The 24,705-nt window shown below is 44.9% G+C and overlaps 1 protein-coding gene across 6 annotated transcripts in view; it reads left to right on the top strand.

Moving 5' to 3' along the window:
* The window catches only part of magi1b (membrane associated guanylate kinase, WW and PDZ domain containing 1b), a 62,048-nt gene extending 40,452 nt beyond the window's left edge, over window positions 1-21,596 (top strand). Inside the window, exons 12-25 of one of the 6 annotated variants that reach the window (XM_049734617.2) lie at window positions 23-688; window positions 6,678-6,709; window positions 7,215-7,259; window positions 8,796-9,042; window positions 10,870-10,961; window positions 11,045-11,237; window positions 11,862-12,236; window positions 13,642-13,845; window positions 15,359-15,452; window positions 15,528-15,615; window positions 16,291-16,434; window positions 17,275-17,413; window positions 18,986-19,065; window positions 19,668-19,866. In XM_049734617.2, coding sequence (XP_049590574.1) covers window positions 23-688; window positions 6,678-6,709; window positions 7,215-7,259; window positions 8,796-9,042; window positions 10,870-10,961; window positions 11,045-11,237; window positions 11,862-12,236; window positions 13,642-13,845; window positions 15,359-15,452; window positions 15,528-15,615; window positions 16,291-16,434; window positions 17,275-17,413; window positions 18,986-19,065; window positions 19,668-19,724 — 2,456 coding nt within the window. In that variant the 3' untranslated portion in view covers window positions 19,725-19,866. Of the gene's footprint in view, window positions 1-22; window positions 689-6,677; window positions 6,710-7,214; window positions 7,260-8,795; window positions 9,043-10,869; window positions 10,962-11,044; window positions 11,238-11,861; window positions 12,237-13,641; window positions 13,846-15,358; window positions 15,453-15,527; window positions 15,616-16,290; window positions 16,435-17,274; window positions 18,851-18,985; window positions 19,066-19,667 lie in introns of those variants that run through there. The other 5 variants (XM_049734614.2, XM_049734615.2, XM_049734613.2 and 2 more) reach the window with 5 other exon arrangements.
* The last annotated feature ends 3,109 nt before the right edge of the window (window positions 21,597-24,705 follow it).

The following is a 24,705-nucleotide window of genomic DNA, read 5'->3' as shown; positions in this document are numbered from 1 at the left end:
TTTGTTGTTTTCCCTTCTCAAGGTGATGTCATAGTGAGTGTCAACGACACTTGTGTGCTCGGCTACACCCACGCACAAGTTGTGAAGATCTTCCAGTCGATCCCAATTGGCTCTATGGTCAATTTGGAGCTGTGCCGCGGTTACCCTTTGCCCTTTGACCCCGATGACCCCAACACAAGCCTGGTTACCTCAGTGGCCATTCTTGACAACAAAGATCCCATCATAGTCAACGGTCAAGAGGCCTCCAACAATACTTACGATTTGCCGCCCAGTCACAGCAGTCAGAACAGCAACAGCGGCTCCACCAACGGCGGCGGGGCTGCCCTCAACGGCCTCCCGCGACCTCACAGCCCCTCCGCAGAGGCGACCTCTGACCCCGCATCCCAACACGGCTACCCCAGCGACGTGGTCACCCTGGCCTCGTCCATCGCAACACAACCGGAGCTCATCACCGTACATATGGAGAAAGGCGACAAGGGCTTCGGCTTCACCATCGCCGACAGCCTCGGGGGCGGCGGGCAGAGAGTAAAACAGATTGTGGACTATCCGCGCTGTCGCGGTCTCAGAGAGGGTGACATCATCGTGGAGGTGAACAAGAGGAACGTGCAGAGTATGTCGCACAACCAGGTGGTTGACTTACTCAGCAAGTGTCCGAAGGGGAGCGAGGTCACCATGCTGGTGCAGAGAGGTGAGTCCAAGCTTCTCACTTTTTTGTCAACACGTGAAACGTTATTAGCGGGATAATTTGAAGCTTTTTTTTTTTTTCTTCTAAAATGTATCATACAAATTGGACCACTTTCTGTGTCAAACTGTCCATATTTTGCTTTGGGGCTAGTTAAGACAACTAAACCATTTTGTTTGTGTGTTTTGTGTTGATTTCCTTGGTAATGGCCAAAAGTGTCAAAGAAAGCTGGTCAGATGAAAGGCAGCCAAATAACACTGCTGCCTAGCATGTTGTTTGCTCGCTTTTTCCCTCTCATTTTCTTTGACGCTCTGACTTTTCCTCCTGAGTGCTATTTGCTTCAACATGCAGGAGTACACGATCCCATGACGTAAACGAGGCTTCTCGTTATGTGCTAAAAGAGGGAGCCTCGGTACACGAGGCAGCAGTTTTATGGGCTTGTGTAAACACTGCATTCGTATCTTTTTATGTCCTGCAATTAGGGATTGAAATACGCAGGTAGTCAATGGAGCATTTATCAGCATCGTTTCATGCACGACGGTGAAGTTTTTCAAATGGAGGCACAACATGATTGCAGCTTACAGCTGATTTATTGCAGATGTCTCACTGCAGATATTTTTTTTGCATTGCTTTGTGTCTTTATCAGCCTTGCAGTTTGTGGTTGAATTACTTTTGAAAAACATTTTAGTAACATTCTGAGGGATTGGTCAAAGGAACACATGATGGTGAAATTAGTATTTGGATCCACAATAAAAAAATAATTATTTAAAAAAAAATTATATACTTCCTTTGCTAGCTCCTTGGAATTGACAGACAAATACTGACGTCATTGTCACCCATCAGACAGAATTTGAAATCTGTTAAAGTCCAGTGGCTCATCTAGTTTAAATATCTTGGAAAATTTGATTGAACAAAATAATTGAAAACTATTTTCAATAAAAGCATTTCCAAATGTTTTAAACGCAGGAATGAAGAAATGAAGGAATTTTTAAGTATTCAGTATTAAATTTGTATTCAACAAGTCAATGATTGAAAAAAAAAAAATCATGAAAAGCATTTCCAAATGTTTTAAATGCAGGAATGAAGAAATGAAGGAATTTTTAAGTTTTTATTTTTTTAACGGACACAAGCATTTTGCTAGACTATAAATTATTTTCTATCTTAACCGTATATTTTGCACTAGGCACACTAACATTTAGGTGAAAACATCACGATGCCTTAATTACCTTCCTTCCCGCTTTCCACTGTCTGCCTTTATAGTCCAGCAGCAGCAGCAGCAAACAAAGCCCGCTGGCCTTTAATTGGGGTCCTGATGTCAGCGTTGCTTATTAAATACATACATCTTCTTCTTCCCTCTCTGTTTTGCACACTATGCTTCCATCCATCAAAGGTTTCTTCTCCATGAAGCAACACTTGCAGCATGCATACCAAGTCACGCTTTTAACGTTAGACGTTAAACTGTAGTAACTACTTAATTGGTGGAGAACAATCATTCTTCCATCAATTGCTGCTTTTTTTGTTCCTTTACTCTGTAGCCCCTGCTGTTATATACAAGTCGGTGGCTGTGGGCCGCCATGGACGCACACGCTCATTATGGCAGTGCGGCACAACAGCGTTCCCCCCTTTGACTTTCGTGCTAGCATCTCGCCGTCCACCCATCAGCCCATCTCATTGATTTTCCCTCCTCTGCAGTAATATTGCGCCTCGATTGTACAAAATGTAAATTCCAGCACCCGAAGTTGCCTGTTTAAGTTAGCGGGTCCATTAGTGATGCATACCTCTGCCGAAAAGTCCTTTGTCAGCAAAACCTAGTTCGGATTTTCTTGAAATATAGCCTCTCAGTACCCCAGCAGCTTGTCATTAGTCATTAACGTAAAGCCTCGTTGTTTCTGCTTTTCTACATGGGGGGGTTACGGTCCTCCAATGAATGGAAGATATTTTTGCTCGGCTTGAGCAGCTGCCTGTGGCCGTGCGCTGTCATAGACAAATGCAGGAGAAGATAAAGAGCAAAGTAAAAAGAATAACATTCAAACAGGTCTTCAATAAATGAAGAGTCAATTGCTGGGAAAAAAAAAAAAAAGTCTGACTTGTAGATTATACGTAGGATACACTCGGGCATGCTCATTCTTACAACGTAACACCAGAAGGTGTATTTCCTGATGCTTACTTGTGATTATTTTCCTCCCTTTGCCCTCAAGTGCAGTTTAAGAGATTGATTGCACCTTTGAAGGAAGTAATGTGTGTTTTCTTTGTCTGTCCTGGAGGTGTGCATTAAATAAGACTCCCCCCCCCCCCACACACACACACACACAGGTGGGTCTTTACCTGTGTAGTCTTACTGTTATAATGAAAAGCAAGTTCCCAACGAGCGTCGGCGTGTTCACCGATGTGAACTTGACGTGACCCGCATAAAAAAAAAAAACTTCAGTTACTGGCATGCCCATTCACAAGCGCCGTGTAATGCAGACAGTGGAGAGCACTCAGAAGAGATAAATGTGGATGATGAGTCCCCGTGCAGACCAAAGCAGGAAATCAATTCACTGTACGGGCAGGAAGCATCGTTCCTGCCCACTTTGCATTAAAAATTCTGCTGACTGCACCTTCCAGTGGCACCATAACCAACAGCAATGCGGTTGTGAAAAGCCAACCGTAGGCGAGCCGCTGGGCACTCACAATTCACCTCTGCTCATTTCGGATGCCGGGGGGCTTGAGCTGGTGAATCATTGCTTATTGCGCAGGGCAAGGTGAGTCTTCCTCAGCCCAGCCAATCTGGCTCCGTCGTCACACCTCCGCAGCTACTGGTTGAATCGTAAATCTTTTGTTTCCATGACAATGCTCTACTGCTAATCTCCTGCGGGGTCTCCCGGGTGAAGAGATGTGCGTATCATGTGGGAGGAGGGGATTTTACCACATTAAAAAAAAGATAGAAAGTAAAGAAATAATTGTAAAATATAATAATAATAATAGTAATAAATAAAGAAGGCCATGCAGGAAGCTATATGTCACCCTTGGAAAACTAAATTCAAGCATTAAGGACTATAAATCAAAATGCAAGACGGTTCCATAATGTCATTTGGGTATAATTGGTCCCGAATTTCCAACAGGTGAAATGTCACGTCCCGACTTCTAGCATTTTAACGAGAGCTTGTGACTCCTTTGCTGTGCACTGAGCAACTCACCAAAACAACTGTTGCTGGGCGACATTCTGTCTGTCTGTCTGTCTGTCTGCCCGCCACGGTAACTAGGCCCTCATCGCTATGGTGACAGATGGAGCGGGCTGTTGGAGACCAGTGCAAATTTTGCCAATATGTACCCATACTGTGCGCACGGGTGTTACATCTTAATCTGCTTATTAGTGACTGCTGTTCTGCCAGTTTGGCTTTAACAAAACGGTGTAACACTTAACTGCATGGCTGATCCTTAAATTTACTGGGATCAGGAAAATACAACTTTCAGCGGCTCACCACAAATGAAGCCTTTTTAAATAGTACGCCACAGTAGCTATGTTTTTACATAGTCAAGTTTGTAAATACATCCAAATGCTATTTTTAACCTTCAGTGGGACTGTCACACAGACATGTTTTCACTGCTCATGCACTTATTCCCCTGCCTATGAAAGCAAGCTTGTTCTCCAGGCGGGTAATATACTGCAAAAATAATGGTTTGGCCCATAGTAAAAATCATTATGATCTGATATCTGATAGGTCATTAATCCCAAAAAATGAAATGTATGAAATGTGGTGCCTAAAGGGGTCCACATTTTGAGGCGTCCATTATTCACTGTAAATATTGCATTAAGATTTGGCTGATAAAATACGGTTTTATATTTCAGGGCAGAGGCTTTAAAAGCCACATCTGAAGGAAATTTGACTTTTTAATGCTTGCATGCAAATGTGTGGGTCCCTGGAGTGCCTGACCACCCATTGAGTGTGAAATTATACAACCTAGTCTATCTTTTCTCTCTACTCGTTTCTCAAAAGTTGTTTGAGCGAGCTGACGTACTATCAATGGCAAGATATCCTCTCCTTTAACTTTCTCCCATGGCAACTGATGTATTTTGTGTTTTTCCAGCAAGTGCTAAGTGATGATAGCTGCATCAGTAATGGCATGACGTCATCCTGAGAGAAAGAGAAAGAGAGAGAGATGGTGTTATCCGCCAATAAATTCAACAAACATTCGGAACAACAATACGCAATTAAGAAAGGGAAACAATAGAGGACATCCAGCATTTGTTGTTTCCGCCGCATCACTCTTGATCTCTTGAGTCAGCCAATCAATTGACTACATTGCGTCTAGCTTCACCCTTTAGGTAGCATTCTCTCTCTAGAGCTTGTCGATTTTATGTCAAACAACCTCTTTGAGAAATTTTATTCCGGTTTTAGAGCTGGTCAGAGCATTAATATTGCAAACAAGGAATGGCCTGCTTTTATATATATTTATAGTTGATAACTTGATAACTTCATTGTTTTTCATTTTATACCTTTAAAAACACATTTTGCCACTTGATATTGTCTGAAAATGACATCACATATCCTGAGGATTCATGAAAAGACCAATCACGACTCATCTGTTTTCTGGGTTTGTTTGTTTGACGTTTGCAAGATGAGCTGTGATTGGTCGTGGATTGGAAAGGGTGCTATGGTAAAGTGATGTGTAATTCAAAGCCAATGTGGTGCTTTGACGCCATGCTTCACAGATCTATATACACATCTGATTTAGGAGATTGTTGTGTACTGTTACTCCAAAAGCAAGGCTTGTTATTGATTGAGCATAAGTGAACAGTGGGGCAGAGTGAAATAATAGGAAGAGAGGTAGTGGGGGGGTGTAGACTTTTGTGTGCATGAATGAGTCTAGATGTCTGCGAGATGGCGTATGTACGTATGAACGCTTCAGATCTATCTAAAGAACATAAAAACAATATTAACTTTTTTTTGTACAGTAAATCTCCCAGGCTTGACACATTTTCGACCCACACGATAGCACAGTTTTGACATCTCTTCTTTTGTTGTCATTTCCGCAACTTCTTGCTGTTTTTCCGCAGCACCAAGACCGGGAGCTCATTTATACGCTCGACTTTGTGTCTTTGCGGGCTTGTCTGTGATCACGATATTTCTGGTCACTGATCATTCACGGACGGCCCCCTTTGTTGTATTTTAAGCACGCTTTGATTTGTGCAGTCAGCGTTGGATGTGGGGTGTGTGTGCGACTGCATGGATGTTTACCAGAATGTCGGAATGGGGTGGGGAAGGAGGGAGGGGGGACTTGGATAGAGGGGCGTGAGAGAGGGAGGCTGATGATGCTGAGGAAAGAAGAGGGAGGGAGGACCGTGTGCAAGGAAGTGAGTGAGCGAGCGAGCGAGAGAAAGTGGGTGAAAAAAGGAAAAGGCAGCTAGAAAGGGAGAGCCGAAGAAGACGCGGCAACTGCCTATAGATGCTGGAGCCTTCGACAGTGGAGCGTGGCGCTCAGCGGACGCGCGAAGATGGTCTCAGTAAGAGGGGAACTGACGGTTGCCTATAATTTAATGTTCAGTATCTTGGATTCCTTCTCCATGGGTAATGCTACGGCCAGGAAATCCAGAGCACAGCCCGCTCTGCTCCTCACTTGCACTTGCTCTTGTTTTTTTTTTTTCCTCCAGCTTAGTTGCTCTCCAGGATTCTGTCCTCTCCTCTTAACTCAGAATTGCCTTTCTCACACACCACACACACGCACACACATGCATGCATGAAATAGCCAGGAACTAGAGAGCGCAGGGTGAGCCCCCCGGGCTGGCCCCACTCTTGCGCTGCAGCAGTCAAGGCAAGCGCTGTCCGCGGCAGTGATGCAGATAGATTGTGCCGCCTGCCCTCCCCACTACACACGAGCTCACTAAATGCCAGTCAGGCAGATCAGGGGGAAGAGACAAGTGCACAAGCTATACGAACATTCTGACATTGTTTTGAAGTCGTTTGATGGCAATTTGAAGAATATCATTTTCTCCTCTTTCTGGTCTTCACAGGAGTGGCACCTGCAAAGAAGAGCCCAAAACTGGTAAGTTTTTTTTTTTTTTTTTGTCTCCTCCCTTTTATATTTGAACCCGCTGTCTCACGATTTCTGTATTTGTCTTTTGTTCTCCATCCTGTGTGCTGTTGTCTGGTTGAGGGACATTTTTCTGAACTTTGCTCACTTTTCATTCCAGCTTTTAAGTGAATTGTGCAAGGTACAACTTGTGCTGGTGTCAGGTGTCTGCTTATAGACATGCTATGTAGTGCGGGGGTGGAATCCCTGTAGCTTCGCAGCTGCCACCCCTCCTCCTCCTCCCCATCAGGGGGAGAGGATGAGGGCGGGGGGCTCGGGTGAGGGGCTTTGATGCGCCGTGAGCTGGGTTGCTAACACTCTGTTGATGCTCGAGAGCCTGGTTCCAAGTGCGCCGTGTGAGTGTTGAATATATGATCACGGCGGAGAGGCGACCTCATCCTGTGATGTGTGCCGCATTAAGCAAGGGAGCCCCGTTGATTTAGCCTGACTGGACGTGTTTGTCAATTTTGTTTTGCAGGATGATTTTGAGCTGGCTCCTCCATACCGAGATTACACTAGGAGGGTATGTCATGTCATTTGGGTGGGGGTGGGGGGGAGGGAGTAATGGTGTTGGGTAAAGGTGATGGTGATGGGTTTGTGTTCTATTACTGTGTTGCAATTTTTTCTGCAAATGATATTTTTCCTGGATTATCCAGATAATCTGTGCAAATGACAGTCTGAGTAATTTCATCCAAATCATCAAATGGAATGTTTTTGAACCAAACTCCCAGTGATAACAGTATACCTCATTGAAGAGATGATGGTGACCACCCATCTGTGCTATCCAAACACTCGTCAATGCGCAATCTCAAACTGCATGGAATACCTCCACCTCATTGGCTGCTGGAGATTGAAAAAGGAGAGAAACTCAACTGTGTGGGCTTCGTCCTCCTTTGACCTCAACACTGTTGAGAACCAGTGGAGCATCCTCAAGTGGGAGGTGGTTCTCCTCCAAACGGCAGCTCCGGGACGTTAAGCGGAAGTCTCTCGAAGACATTCAAGCAGAAACAATCTTAATGGGTGCTAGAATTGTCAAATTGGGTCCAAAATTATGCTGACTATCATTTGCATGGGCTATTTAGAAAAATCGGAGGAAAATATCGTTTGGAATGAAGTGTAGTTATCAGCTGCCTAATGTGTCTATGGGCTCTATTGAAATTCAAGCCAACTAAACTGGACCTTGATGATGGAAAGTAGGACTGAGGCTGAATCAGTCATCAGAATTTGCTTTCATCTAGCCAACCCTCTTCCTCTTAATCTTCTCTCCCTTTAATTATCAAAGTGTAGAAGGTATTATCAGAAGGTAAGGGTCCTAAAAAGGGTTTATTTCGAGAGGCTGGCTGCCTCTATGCCTTTCTGCTGTGTTTTGGCTCTCCACGGTCATGCTAAGTGAGATGCAATTGCTGTCACTTGCAATCTTTGTCTGATTTGCCATTTGCTCTCGTGCTATGTCTTGCGTTGACATTTTGGATGCACTATGAAAATAATGGGAGATGAAAATCAAGAAGATTGTTTTCCTCTTCAAATCTTTGAGCAGGTAACCTGATGTTATTGAGAGTGGCCAGTGGCAATTTAATGAGTTTGTTTATTTATTTATTTTTAGCCCTGCTTTTTTGTAAATCTTTCCCCCTAAGCTGCAAGGAAGCAGCTCTGATTGCATTGCAGAAAAACAACAATGGAAACGAATGCCATAATAATGTTTTGACCTACAGCTGAATAATTTCAATAATGGAAAAACCATTTTTCCCCACACAATATCTCATGAAATATTTTTGGGAATAAAACAGTAATAATATAATATGTGCTCATAACTATGTTCTGAATGGAAGAGAAACTTTGGATCTTAATTTGAAAGCATCCATTTTTATCCCCATTTTGACCTTAATCATGCTGCTGTCTTTTTTTCTTCATTACGCTGATGTACCGTTTACAAACCACGGCCCCACCATCATTTTTTTTTTTCCTCTCACCTGTCTGTCAGCATTGCCGCCATGCTTCTTTGTGCTCCACAATGCCTGCTTTCGAGTCGCCCAATTCAATCAATGTGTTTCCCCAACAGCCATTGTCAAGAAAGGACAGCCAGAACAGCTCCCAGCTCAGCGTTTCCAGCCACCGGAGTGCCCACACCGACTCGCCCTTGTACTCATCGCTGGCACCTCCGCACAGTGAGAGCGCCGCTCCCCCGGTCCCATCACAGCCCCTACCGGGCCTTCCACCCCAGGACTTCACAGGCGACGGGACCATCCAGAGAAAACCAGATCCCTTTAAGATTTGGGCCCAGTCCAGGAGCATGTATGAAAGTAGGCGTAAGTATAATATTTTTGGTGGCGGTTTGGATGAGTGCTGCATGCAGGTCTGTGGCTTGGTGGAGGCCTGCGCTGGCTTTGAAAGGGGGTGAGGATTTATGCTGATGTATGTAAGTACCGTTCTGGAGGGACCTATTGTGCTCATTCCCACATGCTGATGATCATTATGACTTTCGGGTCACAGTCTTGCCTCTGTACTTGATTTCTAGAACAAGAAATGCCACACATTCCGTCATCATAAGAGGCCAATGTTCAAACATGCATATAGTCAGTGTGGCTCGATTGCCGTCAGTGGCTCTGATGCAGCAGACGTCTTTCTACAGATGTCTAATTAGTTTCAATGGCGGGGTGGATGTCAGCGGATTGCGTGCCTCCCTCTCTTGTCTTACCAAAGCATGAAGAAACTTTTAATTAAAAAGCTCTCAGATCTAGTGTCCCCAAAAAAATGAGGGGAGGAGAAAAAGCAACATTCTTCAAGGACTGAGCTACGTTAACGTCTAATCACTTTGGCAGGCATCACTTGTCAAAGCCTTCCAATATTTAGATGAAGAAGAATATGAAAAGAGGAGAAGGCCATGAGCTAGTGGTGCACATGCAAGCCCAGTTGCAAGTAGCCACTTTTTTTTAATTTGAATTATTAATAAGCCAATAGCTGCATACATTCTAATCTAATATTTTATATAAATATAAACAATCAGAAATAAAAATTGAAAAAATATATAAAAATATATGTAATCTATAAAAATATACGAAATATAAAAATATAAAATATTTATAAAATATGGATATATAAAATGTATATGAAATATGCTATTTTAGAATTTAAAAAGGACCACGAAGGAATCAGGAAAAAAGGATGACAATTAACCACGGAAAAAAAACAGGAGAAAGTGTGGGGCTTGGAAAAGATGAGGAAAAGAAAATTGGTGATAGCAGAGACGCCTGAGAAAAGCAGCTTGCATATGGAAGTTGACCTGGATGTACCGGCAGGCTAAAATCCTCACTTTCCTCACGCTGCATTGAGCTTTGGTGCCTGAAAATCCCGTCACGCTCAGACATTCGCCGAGGCAAATACATTTCTGAGCGCAAGGTTCCCTCCAAGAAAACCTTTTTTTAATTTATCCCCTGACATCAAGGTTGAAGCCAACACAGAAACTTTTTTGACATTATTAATATTGTCTGTTATTGAAGTTTGACTTGCTCTTTGACAAATATGAGAGGCATTTTTTTCTATCATATTCTGTATGTGAGCCATAAACTGCAAATATTCACCAATCAACGTAAAATCTAATCTGATCCGAACCGCCTGTGTGGTGGATCATTTATCAAGCTAGTCAGAATCTGCCTCTCCTCCACTGTTGCGTTGTGATAGATTGAAAGAGATAGTCGCCCTCCGCTGGGATTTTAGCTGTCGTCCAAAGGATTGTAAGCAGACTCCTCAGCCTTCTGTCTCCCTCCACTCTTGTGGTGGCTTTGGCATGAAAATCTTCTTGCCCATTTGCGCAGAGATCTGCACAGCTGCAAGCATTAAAATGTATGTGTATAAAATTGAACAATTTTACATTTGCTGTGCATTTATGCAGAGTTGACAGCGCACAAACATGAACACACCCCGAGGTGGTCACTTCTTTTCATCTAAATTAACAATGAGCTGCTTTGCAATTCCATGAGCACTGCTTGCTTACCTTATGGCCATCTCAATATCGGTCTTTGTTGTTATTATTATGGGAAGCCTCTTGAGATTCATATTGTATTAAGCTTGCAGGTGTCAAATCCATCTCTTGGTTGAATTATGTGTTGCTGATGAAAATATGTTGATTCATTCAGTTCCAGACTTCCAGGAGCAGGATATTTTCCTGTGGAGGAAGGACACAGGGTTTGGCTTCAGAATTCTTGGAGGGAACGAGGAAGGAGAGCCAGTAAGTGTCCCACTTTCTATGCTAGCTACTTTTTTATTTTCTTGTATCAGTGTTGAGTTCCAAAGCATCCGTTGGTCTTTCAGATCTACATCGGCCATATCGTGAAGTACGGCGCGGCAGATGAGGATGGACGCCTGAGGTCCGGCGATGAGCTCATATGTGTGGATGGCACCGCTGTGGTGGGCAAGTCGCACCAGCTGGTGGTGCAACTGATGCAGCAGGCGGCCAAGCAAGGCCATGTCAACCTCACCGTGCGACGCAAAACCAGTTACGCCGGTATGGAGCCCTGCTTCTCTTCTCTAACCAAGTAACAAATCCAGTGGAGAAGCTGGAAATTATTGTCCAACTTTGGCTCTCTGAGACCATGAAGAGTGGAAGCAACACGGCTCATTTTTTTATTGGCCAGATGTGTGTCAGGGTACCCGGAATGTCGAAAAAGAAAACTCAATAAATATGACGGAGTGGCCGGTCAACCTTTGACCTGATGACAGCAGCTGCCTTCCAGCGTAAAGAATATGAAATGCCCTCCTTTGGTAGCTGCACAGGAAATGAAATGTGGAATGAAATGTCAAGATAGATCAAGCAGGCGCACTCTTTTCTTTTTTTTTTTAAAAACAGATTAGTTGTTGAGAGGTTGTTGGAGGCCAACTTTCAGCTAAAATCAGTTGTGTTACGATGGTAACTGATTTTTTTTTTCTTTTTTTTTAAGGCCGATGCTGATTTATGACTGAAAAAAAATTTGCCCTTCCAATATATTTCATCTTGCACTCACTTGAACCTCTTGCATAACTGTGCGCAGCCTGATTGCCTTTGGTTTGTCTCATCCACCTCTTGATCTTGTTATTAGCGTCTCGTCTGTGTCCTCACCCATCCACATTTTTCCTCTTCTGTCATGTGCAGTTAAAGCCGAAGGAGACGTGCCTCCGTCGCCCGCCTCGTCCCACCACAGCAGCACCCAGGCGCCCAGCCTGACAGAGGAGATTGGAAAGCGAACTCCGCAGGGCAGTCAGAATTCCCTCAACACCGTCAGCTCCGGCAGCGGCTCCACCTCTGGCATCGGCAGCGGGGGAGGCGGCGGAGGGGCCGGGGGCAGCGCCAACATCGCCGCCGTCGCAGCGGCCACCACCTCATCGCAGCCTCCCAACGTGAACTCCAGCATCCCCGTCTCCTCCGCCTTGCAGCCTTATGACGTGGAGATCCGCCGCGGGGAGAACGAAGGCTTTGGATTTGTCATCGTGTCGTCTGTTTCCCGTCCTGAGGCGGGCACCACCTTTGGTAAGTGCACTTGACTCTTTTTTTTTTTTTTGGTACATGAAATATGAAACACACTTGTCAGCTTTTCTTTATCACTGGGGTCTTTTATCTTCCTATTATCTTTATGGGCAGTTGTCATCCATAAAACACCAAAGCACCACCGTACGGTGTTCCAACAAGAGAAATACAACCATGGCTCAAAGAAATGTTTCATCTTCATCTTTCAGTCTTGTATTAGTCCCAACTTGTAAAGCTTTTCTTCGCTTGCAGCTGCTGCTTTATTGACACACGGCCTTCATAATTGATCACGAGCAAAGTGGGCTGTACACCTGTATTATTCAGCCCAACTTAAGTAGCTCCTTGCTGGCAACATAATGAGCAGGACTGTCTACTGTTACTGAATAAATTATTACCTTGACAAGCTTTGACTTGTTATAAGCTGCATGAATCTTTTCAACGTTTTTTTTTTTGTAAGCTAGTTGTATCTTTGTGTATGCATTACACTCTTGGCCCTATTCTTGTGATTTCCTGTCTCCGCCACTCAAGTATTTTACTGCTCTCCATGCTTACCTTGTCCCTGTGTGGGTGGAATGGAAACTGCACAACTCTTCATATTTGGCTCACAAAGCAGAAAGGCTCCCTTTCACTGGCCAGTTGAAAAGCTTAATTTCATTTTGAAAGACGTGTAAAATATAATGGAAAGTTGTGGGAGCGAACCTGGTGTCGGGGACAAAAGCAAAATGTTCCTGCAGATGCAAATTTTTCTGAACTTGAATTTACATGCAGCTTTTTTTTTTACGTTGACACGACTTGACATTTTGCAACCCAAGTTGGGTTGTTAACAGGCTAAAAACGTAGATGGTGCTTGAAGTGGCATTGATGAAAAGCAAATTTCGCGATGGAGTAGAGTTAGTGCACTTCTCGGTGACAGCTGTCAAACCTGGGTGAGCCCTTAAGGCAGCTGCAAAGTTTTTCTCCTCAGATGTATGTTTGTCACCTGCGTCGAGTAGGTGAGACTCTACGATGCAGACACAGCACCGTTTTTTGTTCAAGATCAGATTTTCACTGCAGAGACTCATGAAAAAAAAAAAAAAAATTTGAGAATTTTGGTGCAAGGACACGAAGAAGATGTTTTGTGACTTATTTCATAGACGATAAGAGAAACTACAATGGGAAATATTTATTGGCAGTGCACGCACATTTTCCTGTCTGCTTTGCTAGCTGTCTGATCAGCTCTTCTGTGACTTTGGCTTTACCTTTGGCTGCTGGTGATATTAACGCTTAACCTTCTGATTCTCTGTCTCTGCTCCCTTCCCTATTTCCCACCTATCCCCCCCCCTCCCCCACCAAATTCCACCATAATTCTACACATGCACCCACGCACACTCTTGATATGTGCATCACATCACGTCTTTGGTGACGATAGCCGGCAATGCTTGTGTGGCCATGCCTCACAAAATAGGACGGATCATCGAGGGAAGCCCCGCCGACCGCTGCGGGAAGCTGAAAGTGGGAGATCGCATCCTGGCAGTGAACTCGTGCTCCATCACCAACAAGTCCCACTCGGACATTGTCAACCTCATCAAGGAAGCCGGGAATACTGTTACACTACGCATCATTCCTGGAGACGGTGAGTAGAAACGGCCGCTCGGCAATTTTGGAAGAACATCTCGTAATGCATGTGATGGACATGACCTTCATCCTTCCTGGATTTCTCTTCTGTGGGGAAAGTTGATGGTTTTTGTTGGTGTTGTTCTCTTCACTTTTGCACTGACAGCTGAATCTGGCATGCTATACAAATATTGTTTAAGCGCGTTTGTGTGCGCAGCGAAGCCAATAGTCCCTGTCAATCTGTGCGCGGGTAGAAATTGGAGCTATTTGTCTGCTCGCTCGCCACTCACTCACTTCCAGCTCATTTCTAATGGGTGAAGATTTTTGGCCCGCTCATGAGAACAGTGAGCCAAAATTGCTCTGCCAAGGAGACAAAGCGGGGAATAGTGTGGAAAAGTTAGTATTTATGTGGAGCCCGAGACAGAAAGAGGATCGGGGAGAAAATTGTGCCTTGTGTGTCTAAATTCTCTAGTCGGTGTTTCCACATGGCTGATCATTTTTTTTCGTTCTAACTTTCTGACGTGAATAAATAGCAGAGCAGGGAGACTCCATCGAGATAAGCGAGGTTGGGATTGTTTTTCACCGACACTGACTTATGACTATCCGGTTTGGAGCGTCTTCTCGTGCACAGTGACCGCTAAGCGCCTTTTTTGCTCACGTTCCTCGTTTTTACTCTCCTATTTCATTTTACTCTGTCCAAGCTGTCAAGGTAGAGGACATCTGAAAAGAGGCAGCTTAAAGAGTATGAAATGTAGTCGGACAAAAGAGTGAAAAAAGATGGAGGGGGGGAGCATATTCAATTAATTTGTGGAGGGAAAGCAGCAGGCCAGCTGAGGGAGAGCTAAATGGAAAGAGGCAGCAGCACAGAAGGTGGCGTTGAGGACAAATTGATGAACACAGACAAACGGCCATTTTATGAGTGTGTGGCTGATTTTGCCGTACATGCCCGAAAATGGTAAATCAGGCGGTTTCAGCAGGAACAGAACAAACAGAACCATTCATCCTCCTCCCTTATACATTTTAAATGTGGTGACAAGTTCAACCAACGGGTCGTGATGTGGAGATGAATACTGAAGCCGAGGAGAGAAATGAGAGGAGCAGGGAAGAATTCCAATCACAGGCTACCTGTAGACACCTGATAAAGATTACATTGTTCTTGGAGCCAGAATAATGATGGCGGCGCCCCATGTTTTTTTGAGTTTCACTGATAACGTGCTTTGATTGAAGCCGTGTGACGATAACAGGCTGAATATGCGAGAACTTCCGTGTCTCCTATGGCTACGAGTGCATGTTTTGTTGTTTGATCAATCACAGCTTGGCAGAAAGAGATGGAGTCTGAGACGTGTTCCTCTTGCAGATCAAATGCTGTTCAACAGAATAAATGAACACATGCTGTAGTACTTTGCTTACAACAATCGAGAACTTGCTTCCATGTTGGATGCCAATTGCTTGAAAAAAATCATTTAGTAACAGTTTACACTGATATATATTTTGATTTTTTTTTAATGATTGCCGTCGTCTGTCGCTTTCAGAGTCATCAAATGCGTCTTTATTGACAAACGCGGAGAAAATTGCTACTATTACCACAACTCACACGGCCCAGCAACAGGCTGCACCAGAAGCCAGGTAGATGTCAACTTTGGCTTTTCATTATTATTATTTATTTTTTTGTGTAAATAAAAATGTGTGTTTCTGTTTCAGAAACAATACCAAACCAAAACAGGAGTCATTTGACTTTAAAGCCCCTCAAGCGCCTCCCCCGCAACTTCCAACACAAGTGTCAGCCCAGGTAAAAAAAATTAAGCCACCTGACTGTCCGTCTGTCCGTCCATCCATTTTGACGCAACGTAGTGTCCACTCCATGCATCACATTCCTGCCGTGCATGGAAGCCACACAACTCATTTGTCCTCAAGTAATCCTTCAACTTCCCGACTCAAGGACGAGCAAGCTGCACCTTTTTTATTTACTGATGTATTTCTCCAGGCAGCATTATCGCATTTGATTTATTTTCATTTGATTCGGGCATTAAGAAAATCCTGCATGCTTTCAACGTAACTTCTCACTCTGCCGTGTCCCCTGCTGAATTAATGCGGCGCTATGTAGAGATGGCTCCTCCAGATAGCATTGATCGCTCGGCAGAGAAGATTACAACGGTGTGAGGACGAGAGGAGCTGGCGGGCTGTCCTTGTGTTGCACTGCGACGCCACTCGCGCGCTCCGCCTTGAACTCGCTCGCCGCATCAATTATTCAGAATCCTTACATCTGATGTATACACGTACACACTCGTGCAGCGTGTGTACAGGTGTGACCCGGCGGAGGCTGCTCTTTGTTTCGTGCAGCTGAAATTGGAGCCCACCTGAGAAAAACAACAACAACACATGTGCCTTTGTATCTGATTCACAAAAGTGACCTTGATGCAACTTTGTTTTTCCTCTCTTTCTTGTCTTGCTCTGCCTCCATTAGGATTCAGAGTTTTACTCAGCGGACCTGGAGCGGGATAGCAAAGGCTTTGGCTTCAGTCTGCGGGGCGGCAGGGAATACAACATGGACCTATACGTACTGAGGCTAGCTGAAGATGGAGCAGCCGTCCGCAACGGGAAAATGAGGGTATGGATTGTCATATAAAGCACAAATAATCACAACAAGCGCAAAGATACCATATTTACTAGCAATGATGAATTGATGTTGGTCATCAAAAGGTTACTGAAATGGCTTGATCAATTTTCCAGCCATGCGATGACAGTTATTCGTGAATATAATTACTTGTGCGTAGCGTTGCGTCCGTCCAATTACAGCAAACTCGGCTCCACTGAACACTTCCTGTGTGAGCGTGGCGTCCAAATTCAATTTACGCTGTCATTTGATGGCTCAAGCCTCAGAAAATATTCATATATATTTAATAACTGGTCTCGTACGACTTGTAGCTGCTATCTTGAATTTCAAATGAGATGTGGAAGGTTTTATTTCAATTCCGTTCTTGCTTGTTGGATTTTGAATGTACGGTACGTTAATCTGATCCAAGATTTATTTTGCGTTGAGGCACAGAAACAACGCCGTAATCCATATTGTGCCTCTGAGGAATTCCCCCGGGCCTTTTAGCCTTGTGAGATAAGGGCATGGGAAGGAAGTTGGCAGGAAGCAAGTGTTATCTTGTGTTTTTATGACCCTTTTTTTCACATGCTCCTCTCGCCGCATCACATTAGCTCCCTAAAAACTACCGTTTTCCGGAGAGAAAATCAGAACCCGTTTAGATGATTGCATGTTATAGCCTCAGTGTTTTTCCACCGGTTTGCACTTCCCACCGTTCTTGTCGGCTTTATTCTTGCGTATTCTCCAGCCGCTCTCCTGGTGATTCCGTCGCTGCCTCCTCTTCCTCTGATTCACACCTCGCCGCCTTGTCACACCGCATCACCTCCCACTCACTCGTTTTCTCATCCGCTCGCCCAGGTCGGTGATGAAATCTTGGAAATCAACGGAGAGAGCACCAAGGGCATGAAGCACTCCCGAGCCATCGAGCTCATTAAGAGCGGAGGGCGACGTGTTCATCTGGTGCTCAAGAGGGGCGATGGCTCGGTCCCCGAATATGGTGGGTCAATCTATGAAAACATTCCATTTTCCCCCATCTTCACACCCTAAACCGGCGGACGGTGGTGGGTTGAGGGGAAGAGAACTCAATCCGCCTCCCTGGGATCCTTCGCCCACCTCATGGGACAGCCCCTTCCCCCCTCCTCCCAGGGAGTGACAGGGTTGGTGTTGTCTGGTGTCTTTCTGGTGGAGGTCACGCTTGCATTGCGCTTTGGGATTTGTTGTCGCCCGCCCTGCTGTCACCCACTTTCCATGTCATTCCACTGTCACCTTTCACCTTCAAGCAGAAACTCTCTGCTGGGACTTTACACATCGGTGGTGGGGTCTGTGACCAGACAAACTGTTTACAAGATTTCAATGAGCTTATGATGAAAAATATGTTTTTTTGTGGTGGCTCCTCAGCAAACCCTAACTGAGCTTGAAGAGAAAGAAAAAACAACAACATACTTGCATCCCGTAATAAAATGGGAGTTACTCTTAAACACAGCTTTTGTCGGGACGTGTCACAATAAAATATTTATGATATTTATTGAAGGTGAATGTAAGCTACTGAACTAAGGATTCCAAGTGCAAGGCTAAAGAGCGAACCTCGCATCCATGCTTGACATGACTCTCACAAATTCCATCTTTTTGCACCCACTGTTAATATCATTGAAAAGCTGTGACGATAGGAACTCCACTCATCCACATTGAAAAGTAACTTACTCCCACTATATAGAGTTTTGTACAGAGATAAACAGATAGAGGCATTTTTACAAGTATTTTTGTTGTGTGTACAGAGCCATGGAGCAAAACCACGTATACATGGATAAAAGTCTATTTCTGCATGAATCTGTCAACAGTGTAAATTGGATCTTTTTCCTTTTGTCTATTTTCCATAATATTTATGGAAGTTTTTTTTTTTTTCAAATTGTTTGAGCAGTCTTGATTGATAGTCATGTTCAATGTACAGTTTTTTTTTTGTTTTTGTCGGCTTTCGCTACCTTTGCCTGTCTTGACGTGATTTGATTTGCGCTACAAATGTGCTCGTCTTTCCGTGCACAACTATGGCATCATGTGACCTTGTATTTTTATTTTTTTTATTTTGATATTTTTCATCGGCACAATCTTTGACAGCCTTGCTTACGTTTCTGTTGATTCCGTGTCAGTGATGTATAACTGCTTCACATGCTGTCGCTGTGGGTGTGTGCGAGTGTCACTTTTTTTTGCAGAGGAGTGGCGTCTTTGCTGCTTGTATGTCCAAATATTTGCTTGTGGCTTTGTGTGTGTGTGTGTGTGTGCGTGTGTGGAGAGGGAGGGGGTTATGTGTGAACTTGTTGGCGGGCCTTTTCTCTGTAAATTCTGGTATCCACTGAAGGGTTTGGGCAACTTCCTGGACTGTCTCTTTAAACTGAATGACTCAGTGGTGAAATAAACAATTTTTTTCCATTGAAAATCACTACCGACAATAATGCTCCTTTCTTTCAGTTTCTTCTGTTTTCCTTCTGAGTGATCTAAAACCACTTCTCTTTGTCTTTTATCTGTTTCTATCCTCCTTGGTGTGGTATTGCGCTGGGCTGTTGTCTTCCTTCAGGGGTGGTGGCTCCTCATCTCACTGCATGTTTGAGAAATGACAAGATGGGGGAGGCCTCTGTCCTTCAAAATCAAACCACGGTTTGTAACAGCGCTCCAGTGCCCCCGCCCCCCCCCCTCCCTTCCTGATATGTGTGCGTGTGTGCTGTGGCATCACCTGCCTGTGCTCGAGCGCCATCCTCCATATTGCCAGTGAGAACATGTTTTTGTACCTTGGACAGAGGTAACGGGTTAACCATGCCATCTCAATCATTAGGTTCTTGAAGTCATTGCGTTTTCAGACTTTTAACTTGCTTTGAATAGCGTCTTTGGCATCATGATAGTGCATGTCAGAGCATGGCTAATGGCTGAAGACAAGCTGAGTCATCAACAAGCAACAAACCGGTACTGGTGTCCACCAGTCGGACATGTGAGTTTTCCGAGGTGACCCAAATAGACCCGCGAGCAGGTTTGTACTTACTAACGTTGGCTTCACAGATGTGCCGGTGCTTTTTGATTTGAACGTGTCAGCTGCTTTTCTATCCTTTCTGTCAAGCTGCCGCTTTGCCATTTAACAGCTCGCCATCCTTGCCGGTAACTTCATTCGAATGGCTTTGATTCAGCATGGTCATCACGAGCTGTTGGTTGCAAGCATGTTTAACCATCCCGGTCCGGCCCGGTCTGAATGTCGCACTGTGTTGCAGACGGCACCCCAAACGACAGCAGCGCAGCCTCAGGGTTACAAAACGCTGCGGAAGTGAGCTCCGTGTCCTTCAATGAGCCGTCGGAGCAAAGCTACAACCCGGAACCCCAAAGCTCATCTCGGACCAAGAAGGAGACGACCCATCACTCATCGGGCACTGGCAAGCACCGTTCACGTCACCGCCGTCGCTCTCCTCATAAGAAAACCAGCACAGGTAAACACAAAAGGACAAAATCTCCCGGAAAGATCAATCTGTTGAAGAAGAAGAAGGATGAAAAGAGAAAATCCGAGCAGCGCCACCATTCCAGCGGGCGCCACCGCAGCCGCCACCGCTCCCGCTCTCCTGACAAGGGGTACAAACGCTCGCGCAGTGCAGAGAACGCCCTGGATGGCCGTCACGGGGGACACCGCCACGGGCGCTCCCCCGACAGGCACCACCATCGTCACCGCTCACCTCGACGCTCGCCTTACCGCTCACCTCGACGCTCGCCTTACCGCTCGCCTCGACGCTCACCGTACCGCTCTCCTCGACGCTCGCCGTACCGTTCACCTCCCCCCTACAAATCGCCCCAACGCTCTCGGCAGCACTCCCCCAACAGACGCCAGGGTCGCTCCGCCGACCCCTACCGCAGATACGGCTCCCCGCAAGGAGCGAGGCAGCGCGGCAACGAGAAGCCCGCCGTCGTCGAGGCGGTACCGAAGGAGCCGTCGAGGTTTACCGAACCGAGCCTCTCTTTTGAGGACAGCGTCCTGCGCGAGGCCCCCGCCCTGGTCCGTCTCAACAGGGTGGCCGGGGAGGAGCGTCCCTTTATGAACGACAGTCTCCTGACCAGAGCTTCCACCATGGAGAGAGCCTTCGGCGGGGACAGCCTGCTGAGGGACATTTCCCGCAACCAGAGAGACACCTTCGGGAACGGCTCCCTGCCCAGAGTACGCACGCCCGACCCCGACTTGGCTTACAACCGGTACAGCTCGCTCCTGAGGGGACGATCGCCCGAGAGGGCCGACAGGGACCGGGACAGAAACTACCCCAGCAGAGAATCTACCCCAGAACCGTACCGAGCGCGCAGCCTCGGACGAGACATCTCCCCTATCCGAAGCCCCAGACGTGAAGACTCTGAGGACGAAGAGGATGACGACAACTTTGTGGCGGCTAAGGTGAGAGAGTACTACAGCACGTTGGAAAGTGACAACATTCGCTCCGCCAGACCGCTGCTCCCGGAGCCCAAGAAGACCTACAAGGACAACCCCAGAGACCTGAGCATCTGATTGGACCGCAGCCACCCAGTCATGGCCACTACACATAATTCACCTCAAGTGTCCGTGCCCATCAAGATGTTACAAAGTCAACCCTGGTTGTCTACCCACACACTTGCACGCAGATTTGATAAATTGATGTAACAATATTCAGTTACAACCATGATGGTGGTTCCTCTTCTTTTTTTATTGTATTATTTCCCCCCCTGTTTGATTTGGATTGATATTCTACATTTAGAATAATCCAGACTTTTCCATAAAATGTAAAACCATAAAAACAATGATGTGCCTAACAGTTCCATTAACAACCATTTGTTTGTTTTGATTTGATACTCGGCAGGTGTTTTGTGCTGCACATGATGAAAAAGGGAAAAAAGAAAAGTCTGTAGATTTCCACAAGGTTCCTATGGTGTGCATGTCTTTACTGGTCTCTCTCTCTCGTTCACTCTCTTGCTATCTTGCACCTTCTTTCAGTCTCTTTCTCTTTCTCTCCATTGCCACTGTTTTATATACATTTGACCAGACTATAGCACAAGCCTGCATTTATTTGTATATTTTTTGACAGTTTGCAGTATGTGTACATTCAGAGCTGATCATTTTAAATGAATGAAGGGGAAATTAAAAGTTAAACTATAATGATGGTGATGTTAAAATAAAATAATATATTCAACAATCTTTTTTTTCCTTTTTCTTCTGTCTGTCACAATTCAACCACCTTTTTGCTACAAACCTTGTCTGAGAAGAGGAAATGATTTGCCCAAACAATTTCTATTTTTACTTCAAAAGGAAGCTATTTTTGCAGCGTGCCTATAAATGTTACCTCAAAAAAACATTTCGTATCAAATGGTATGATATCGGTAATTTTGTGGTGTGACGATTGCGTATCGACTCGGTGGACTCTGAGCTTTGTATTATTTGAGCCCCTTAAGACAAAGGAGAGGATGACGACATTCTTAGCCCAACGTGTTTGTAGAGATGAAGTCTTTGAAGCAAAGAGCTTCCTTCCATCTTCATCAAACACCAAAGCTCTCGTGTGTGCCGACGGACTCAACATCTCCCCGCTCACTTTGGCCCCCCTGACCCTCTCCCTCTTCCATCCTCTCCAAAGCTTTGTTCCAATAATCAAGCGTGCCCCGACTTCCGCAAAAGGTTGACCTCTTCACCTCTCATTTGTTTCACTCTCTCAAGACTTGTCAATAAATTAGTACACAGACTGTAGCTAATTTAATGAATGATAATACTAAGCAAGCCCGCAACAGTTACCTTTTAAGCGAATGGTTGTCGAATCGTTACGTAATACTGCACTCCATTTCTTTTTGCCTCTTGTTTAAAATGAAAAGACACGTCCGTGATTGCCATCCGCTCTCTGAGAAGCAGCCTGGCTCTTTCTCTGTGGTGCTTTGTTTCTCTTCATCTTCTCTCCTCATCATGTGGCTCTGTCTCAATGTTTGCCTCATTGTTATTCATCTTTATGGTGCAGAAATGAAACAGACCCCCCCCCCTCCTCCTTTCATTTTGACACTTCAGCAAACCCATCTCAAATAAAATTAGAAGTTTTGAGACTTAATGCAACTGCAATGTTTGTGCCGAGGCGACTTGAATGAAGTTTATTAGTACCATGCGAGCGCAAGCATCCATTTTTCCCCGCGGGCACAATCTGTGCGGGTCTTTTGAGAGGAAATGGCGGCCAAGATGATGAAAAAGTTCAAACATAAACATTTCAGAGTTTTTTCTGGCCTAGTTTGAAAGCACTCCTTTTGAACGATTGGATTATTTTAATTTTCTTTTATCGTAATGAGTTCAATCTCAATATGGTTCCAAAAAAGCACGTGAAGGACATTTTGAATTGTGCAAATCATTTCTTTCTATCTCTTTTCACACAAACACACAGAAGAGGAAGTAAGACCTAAATAATGGATGTAGCACTCTGACGCAAAAACACTCTCCACCCTTCTCTTTAAATCTCTCCCTCCCTCTTGATCAGAACATACTCTGCCCCTCCTCGTCATCAAATGCGGACACCTATTTTTTATTACTCGTTCGACCCCAGAGATGATTAACAACCAGAATCTGGTGACAATTTATCACCAGGGCATCTGGCAGGAGCCAGAAACTCTAATGAAATACCTGCTAGCAACAAAATTCCGACCCCGAAGAGGCGCCGGCCCGCCGGGTTAAGCTTCCATTTTCCTCTCGGCTCGGCTCCAGGTGCTCTCGCGCCGACCTTGGAGACACTTGTGTTGCCATGGAAACGCCGATGCGGCAGGGTCGTTTTTCAGAGGGGCAGAGTGGAGTTGCAGATGTTTAAACGGGGACAGAGAGAGGAAAGCAAAAAAAAAAAAAAAGAAGGCGTACGTGCTGATGATGTTAAGGCTTCAAATCACGACCACCTTCATGTTGCAGTCACCGCCAGAGAGGATTGAAGGCCAGGGGTCAAGTGTCAACAATACTAACAAACCACAATGATATAACAATATATACAGTAATATTTATATTTCAAGATTTAGATTCAACAACAGGTGGAGTGCAGTTATTGTGGCTTTCTCATTCCTGTTCTGGATGGCAGAAGTGGGACCATAGCGTGGTACGTGAGTGAGCTCCTTTAATTATTCTGCGTGTCCTCCTCGTGACCTGCAGAAATGCTCGGCAGTGGCGGGTATGGGAAGCCTTTTCTGCAGATGGATTGTGTCGTTTTGATAACATGATGGTTGTTCCTCATCCAGATGCAGTAACGGCTGGCACACGAGCCACATGGGACTGGCACGTGTTATGCAGCAGCCAATTGGTCCGAGGCAACGTTAAATGATGGAGGGGGCCGTCAGTATCCTGCCTCCTATTGTTTCCATTGGTCTATAAAAATCATGTTGCAAAAGGAAGCATGCAGGAGGTGAGTGTTAATGAAAGTCAAGTTGTTTGAAATTGGCTTTGTTTAGTCTTGAAGGAGGTTTGTGAAGAGCAGGCAGACACCTGACAACCGTAGAGGGCTGTTTGGCGCCTTGAGAGATTAAAAGAAATGGAACAAAATTGACTGAGTCTGACGTGCGTCAAGTGGTCGGAAACACAAAAGTGTTAACATTAGTTAAGTGTTTGTTGTGTTCTGCTCCCCCGTGGCTCAGGGATCAATAATGCGTTGTCTTGGACAATGTGTGGTAATTATTTTCAAGCACTCAAGTATAAAAAAAAATAGGGAGGGGATTGGCAATCCAGCTCAACAGTCTTGCCTTTAAAGAAATTAGTCTTGTTTCTTTTTCGACAGCCACAGATGTCTTTTAAGCATTGACCCAGAAGTGCTTGAGAGGTTTATTCACCACAATGTACCCCCCACCCCTTCTGTTGAAATATAGAACTGATCCTTTGTCCAAAATGCATTACCTTAGCAAGGTCAGCTTCTTATCTTGGCTGCTCTTGGTATCGTCGACTCCCGAGTCGAAAGGATGTTTTTTGAAAAGTGACTTGTGCTCTCTTAGAGAAGAAATTGCCTTTTTAAAAGCCGTCTTAGTGCAGCGGGCCAGTGAAATAGTAATAGCCAGAGGAAGGAATGAATGCTTGCAGAAATGTCCGCTCTTTTTTTTTTTTTTTTCTGTGGCAATGTTGAATGATTCATTTCCAACCGGTCATGGTGTGTCCTTGGGAAGACCTGATCCCTCAACCGCCTGCAGCCATGTTTCACTAGGGAAAAAAAAAAACACTGCATGGATAAATGTATTGAGACATTAACTGCTTCCTCTCTTCTGGGAAGACTTTCGAATGAGCGCATATTTTTGTCTTTAAAATATTTTATG

This window comes from Syngnathus scovelli, chromosome 11, assembly GCF_024217435.2.
Source record: "Syngnathus scovelli strain Florida chromosome 11, RoL_Ssco_1.2, whole genome shotgun sequence".
NCBI classification, from domain to species: Eukaryota; Metazoa; Chordata; class Actinopteri; order Syngnathiformes; family Syngnathidae; genus Syngnathus; species Syngnathus scovelli.
Note: the sequence above shows the minus strand (reverse complement) of the source record. Positions and strands in the feature narration are given on the sequence as shown.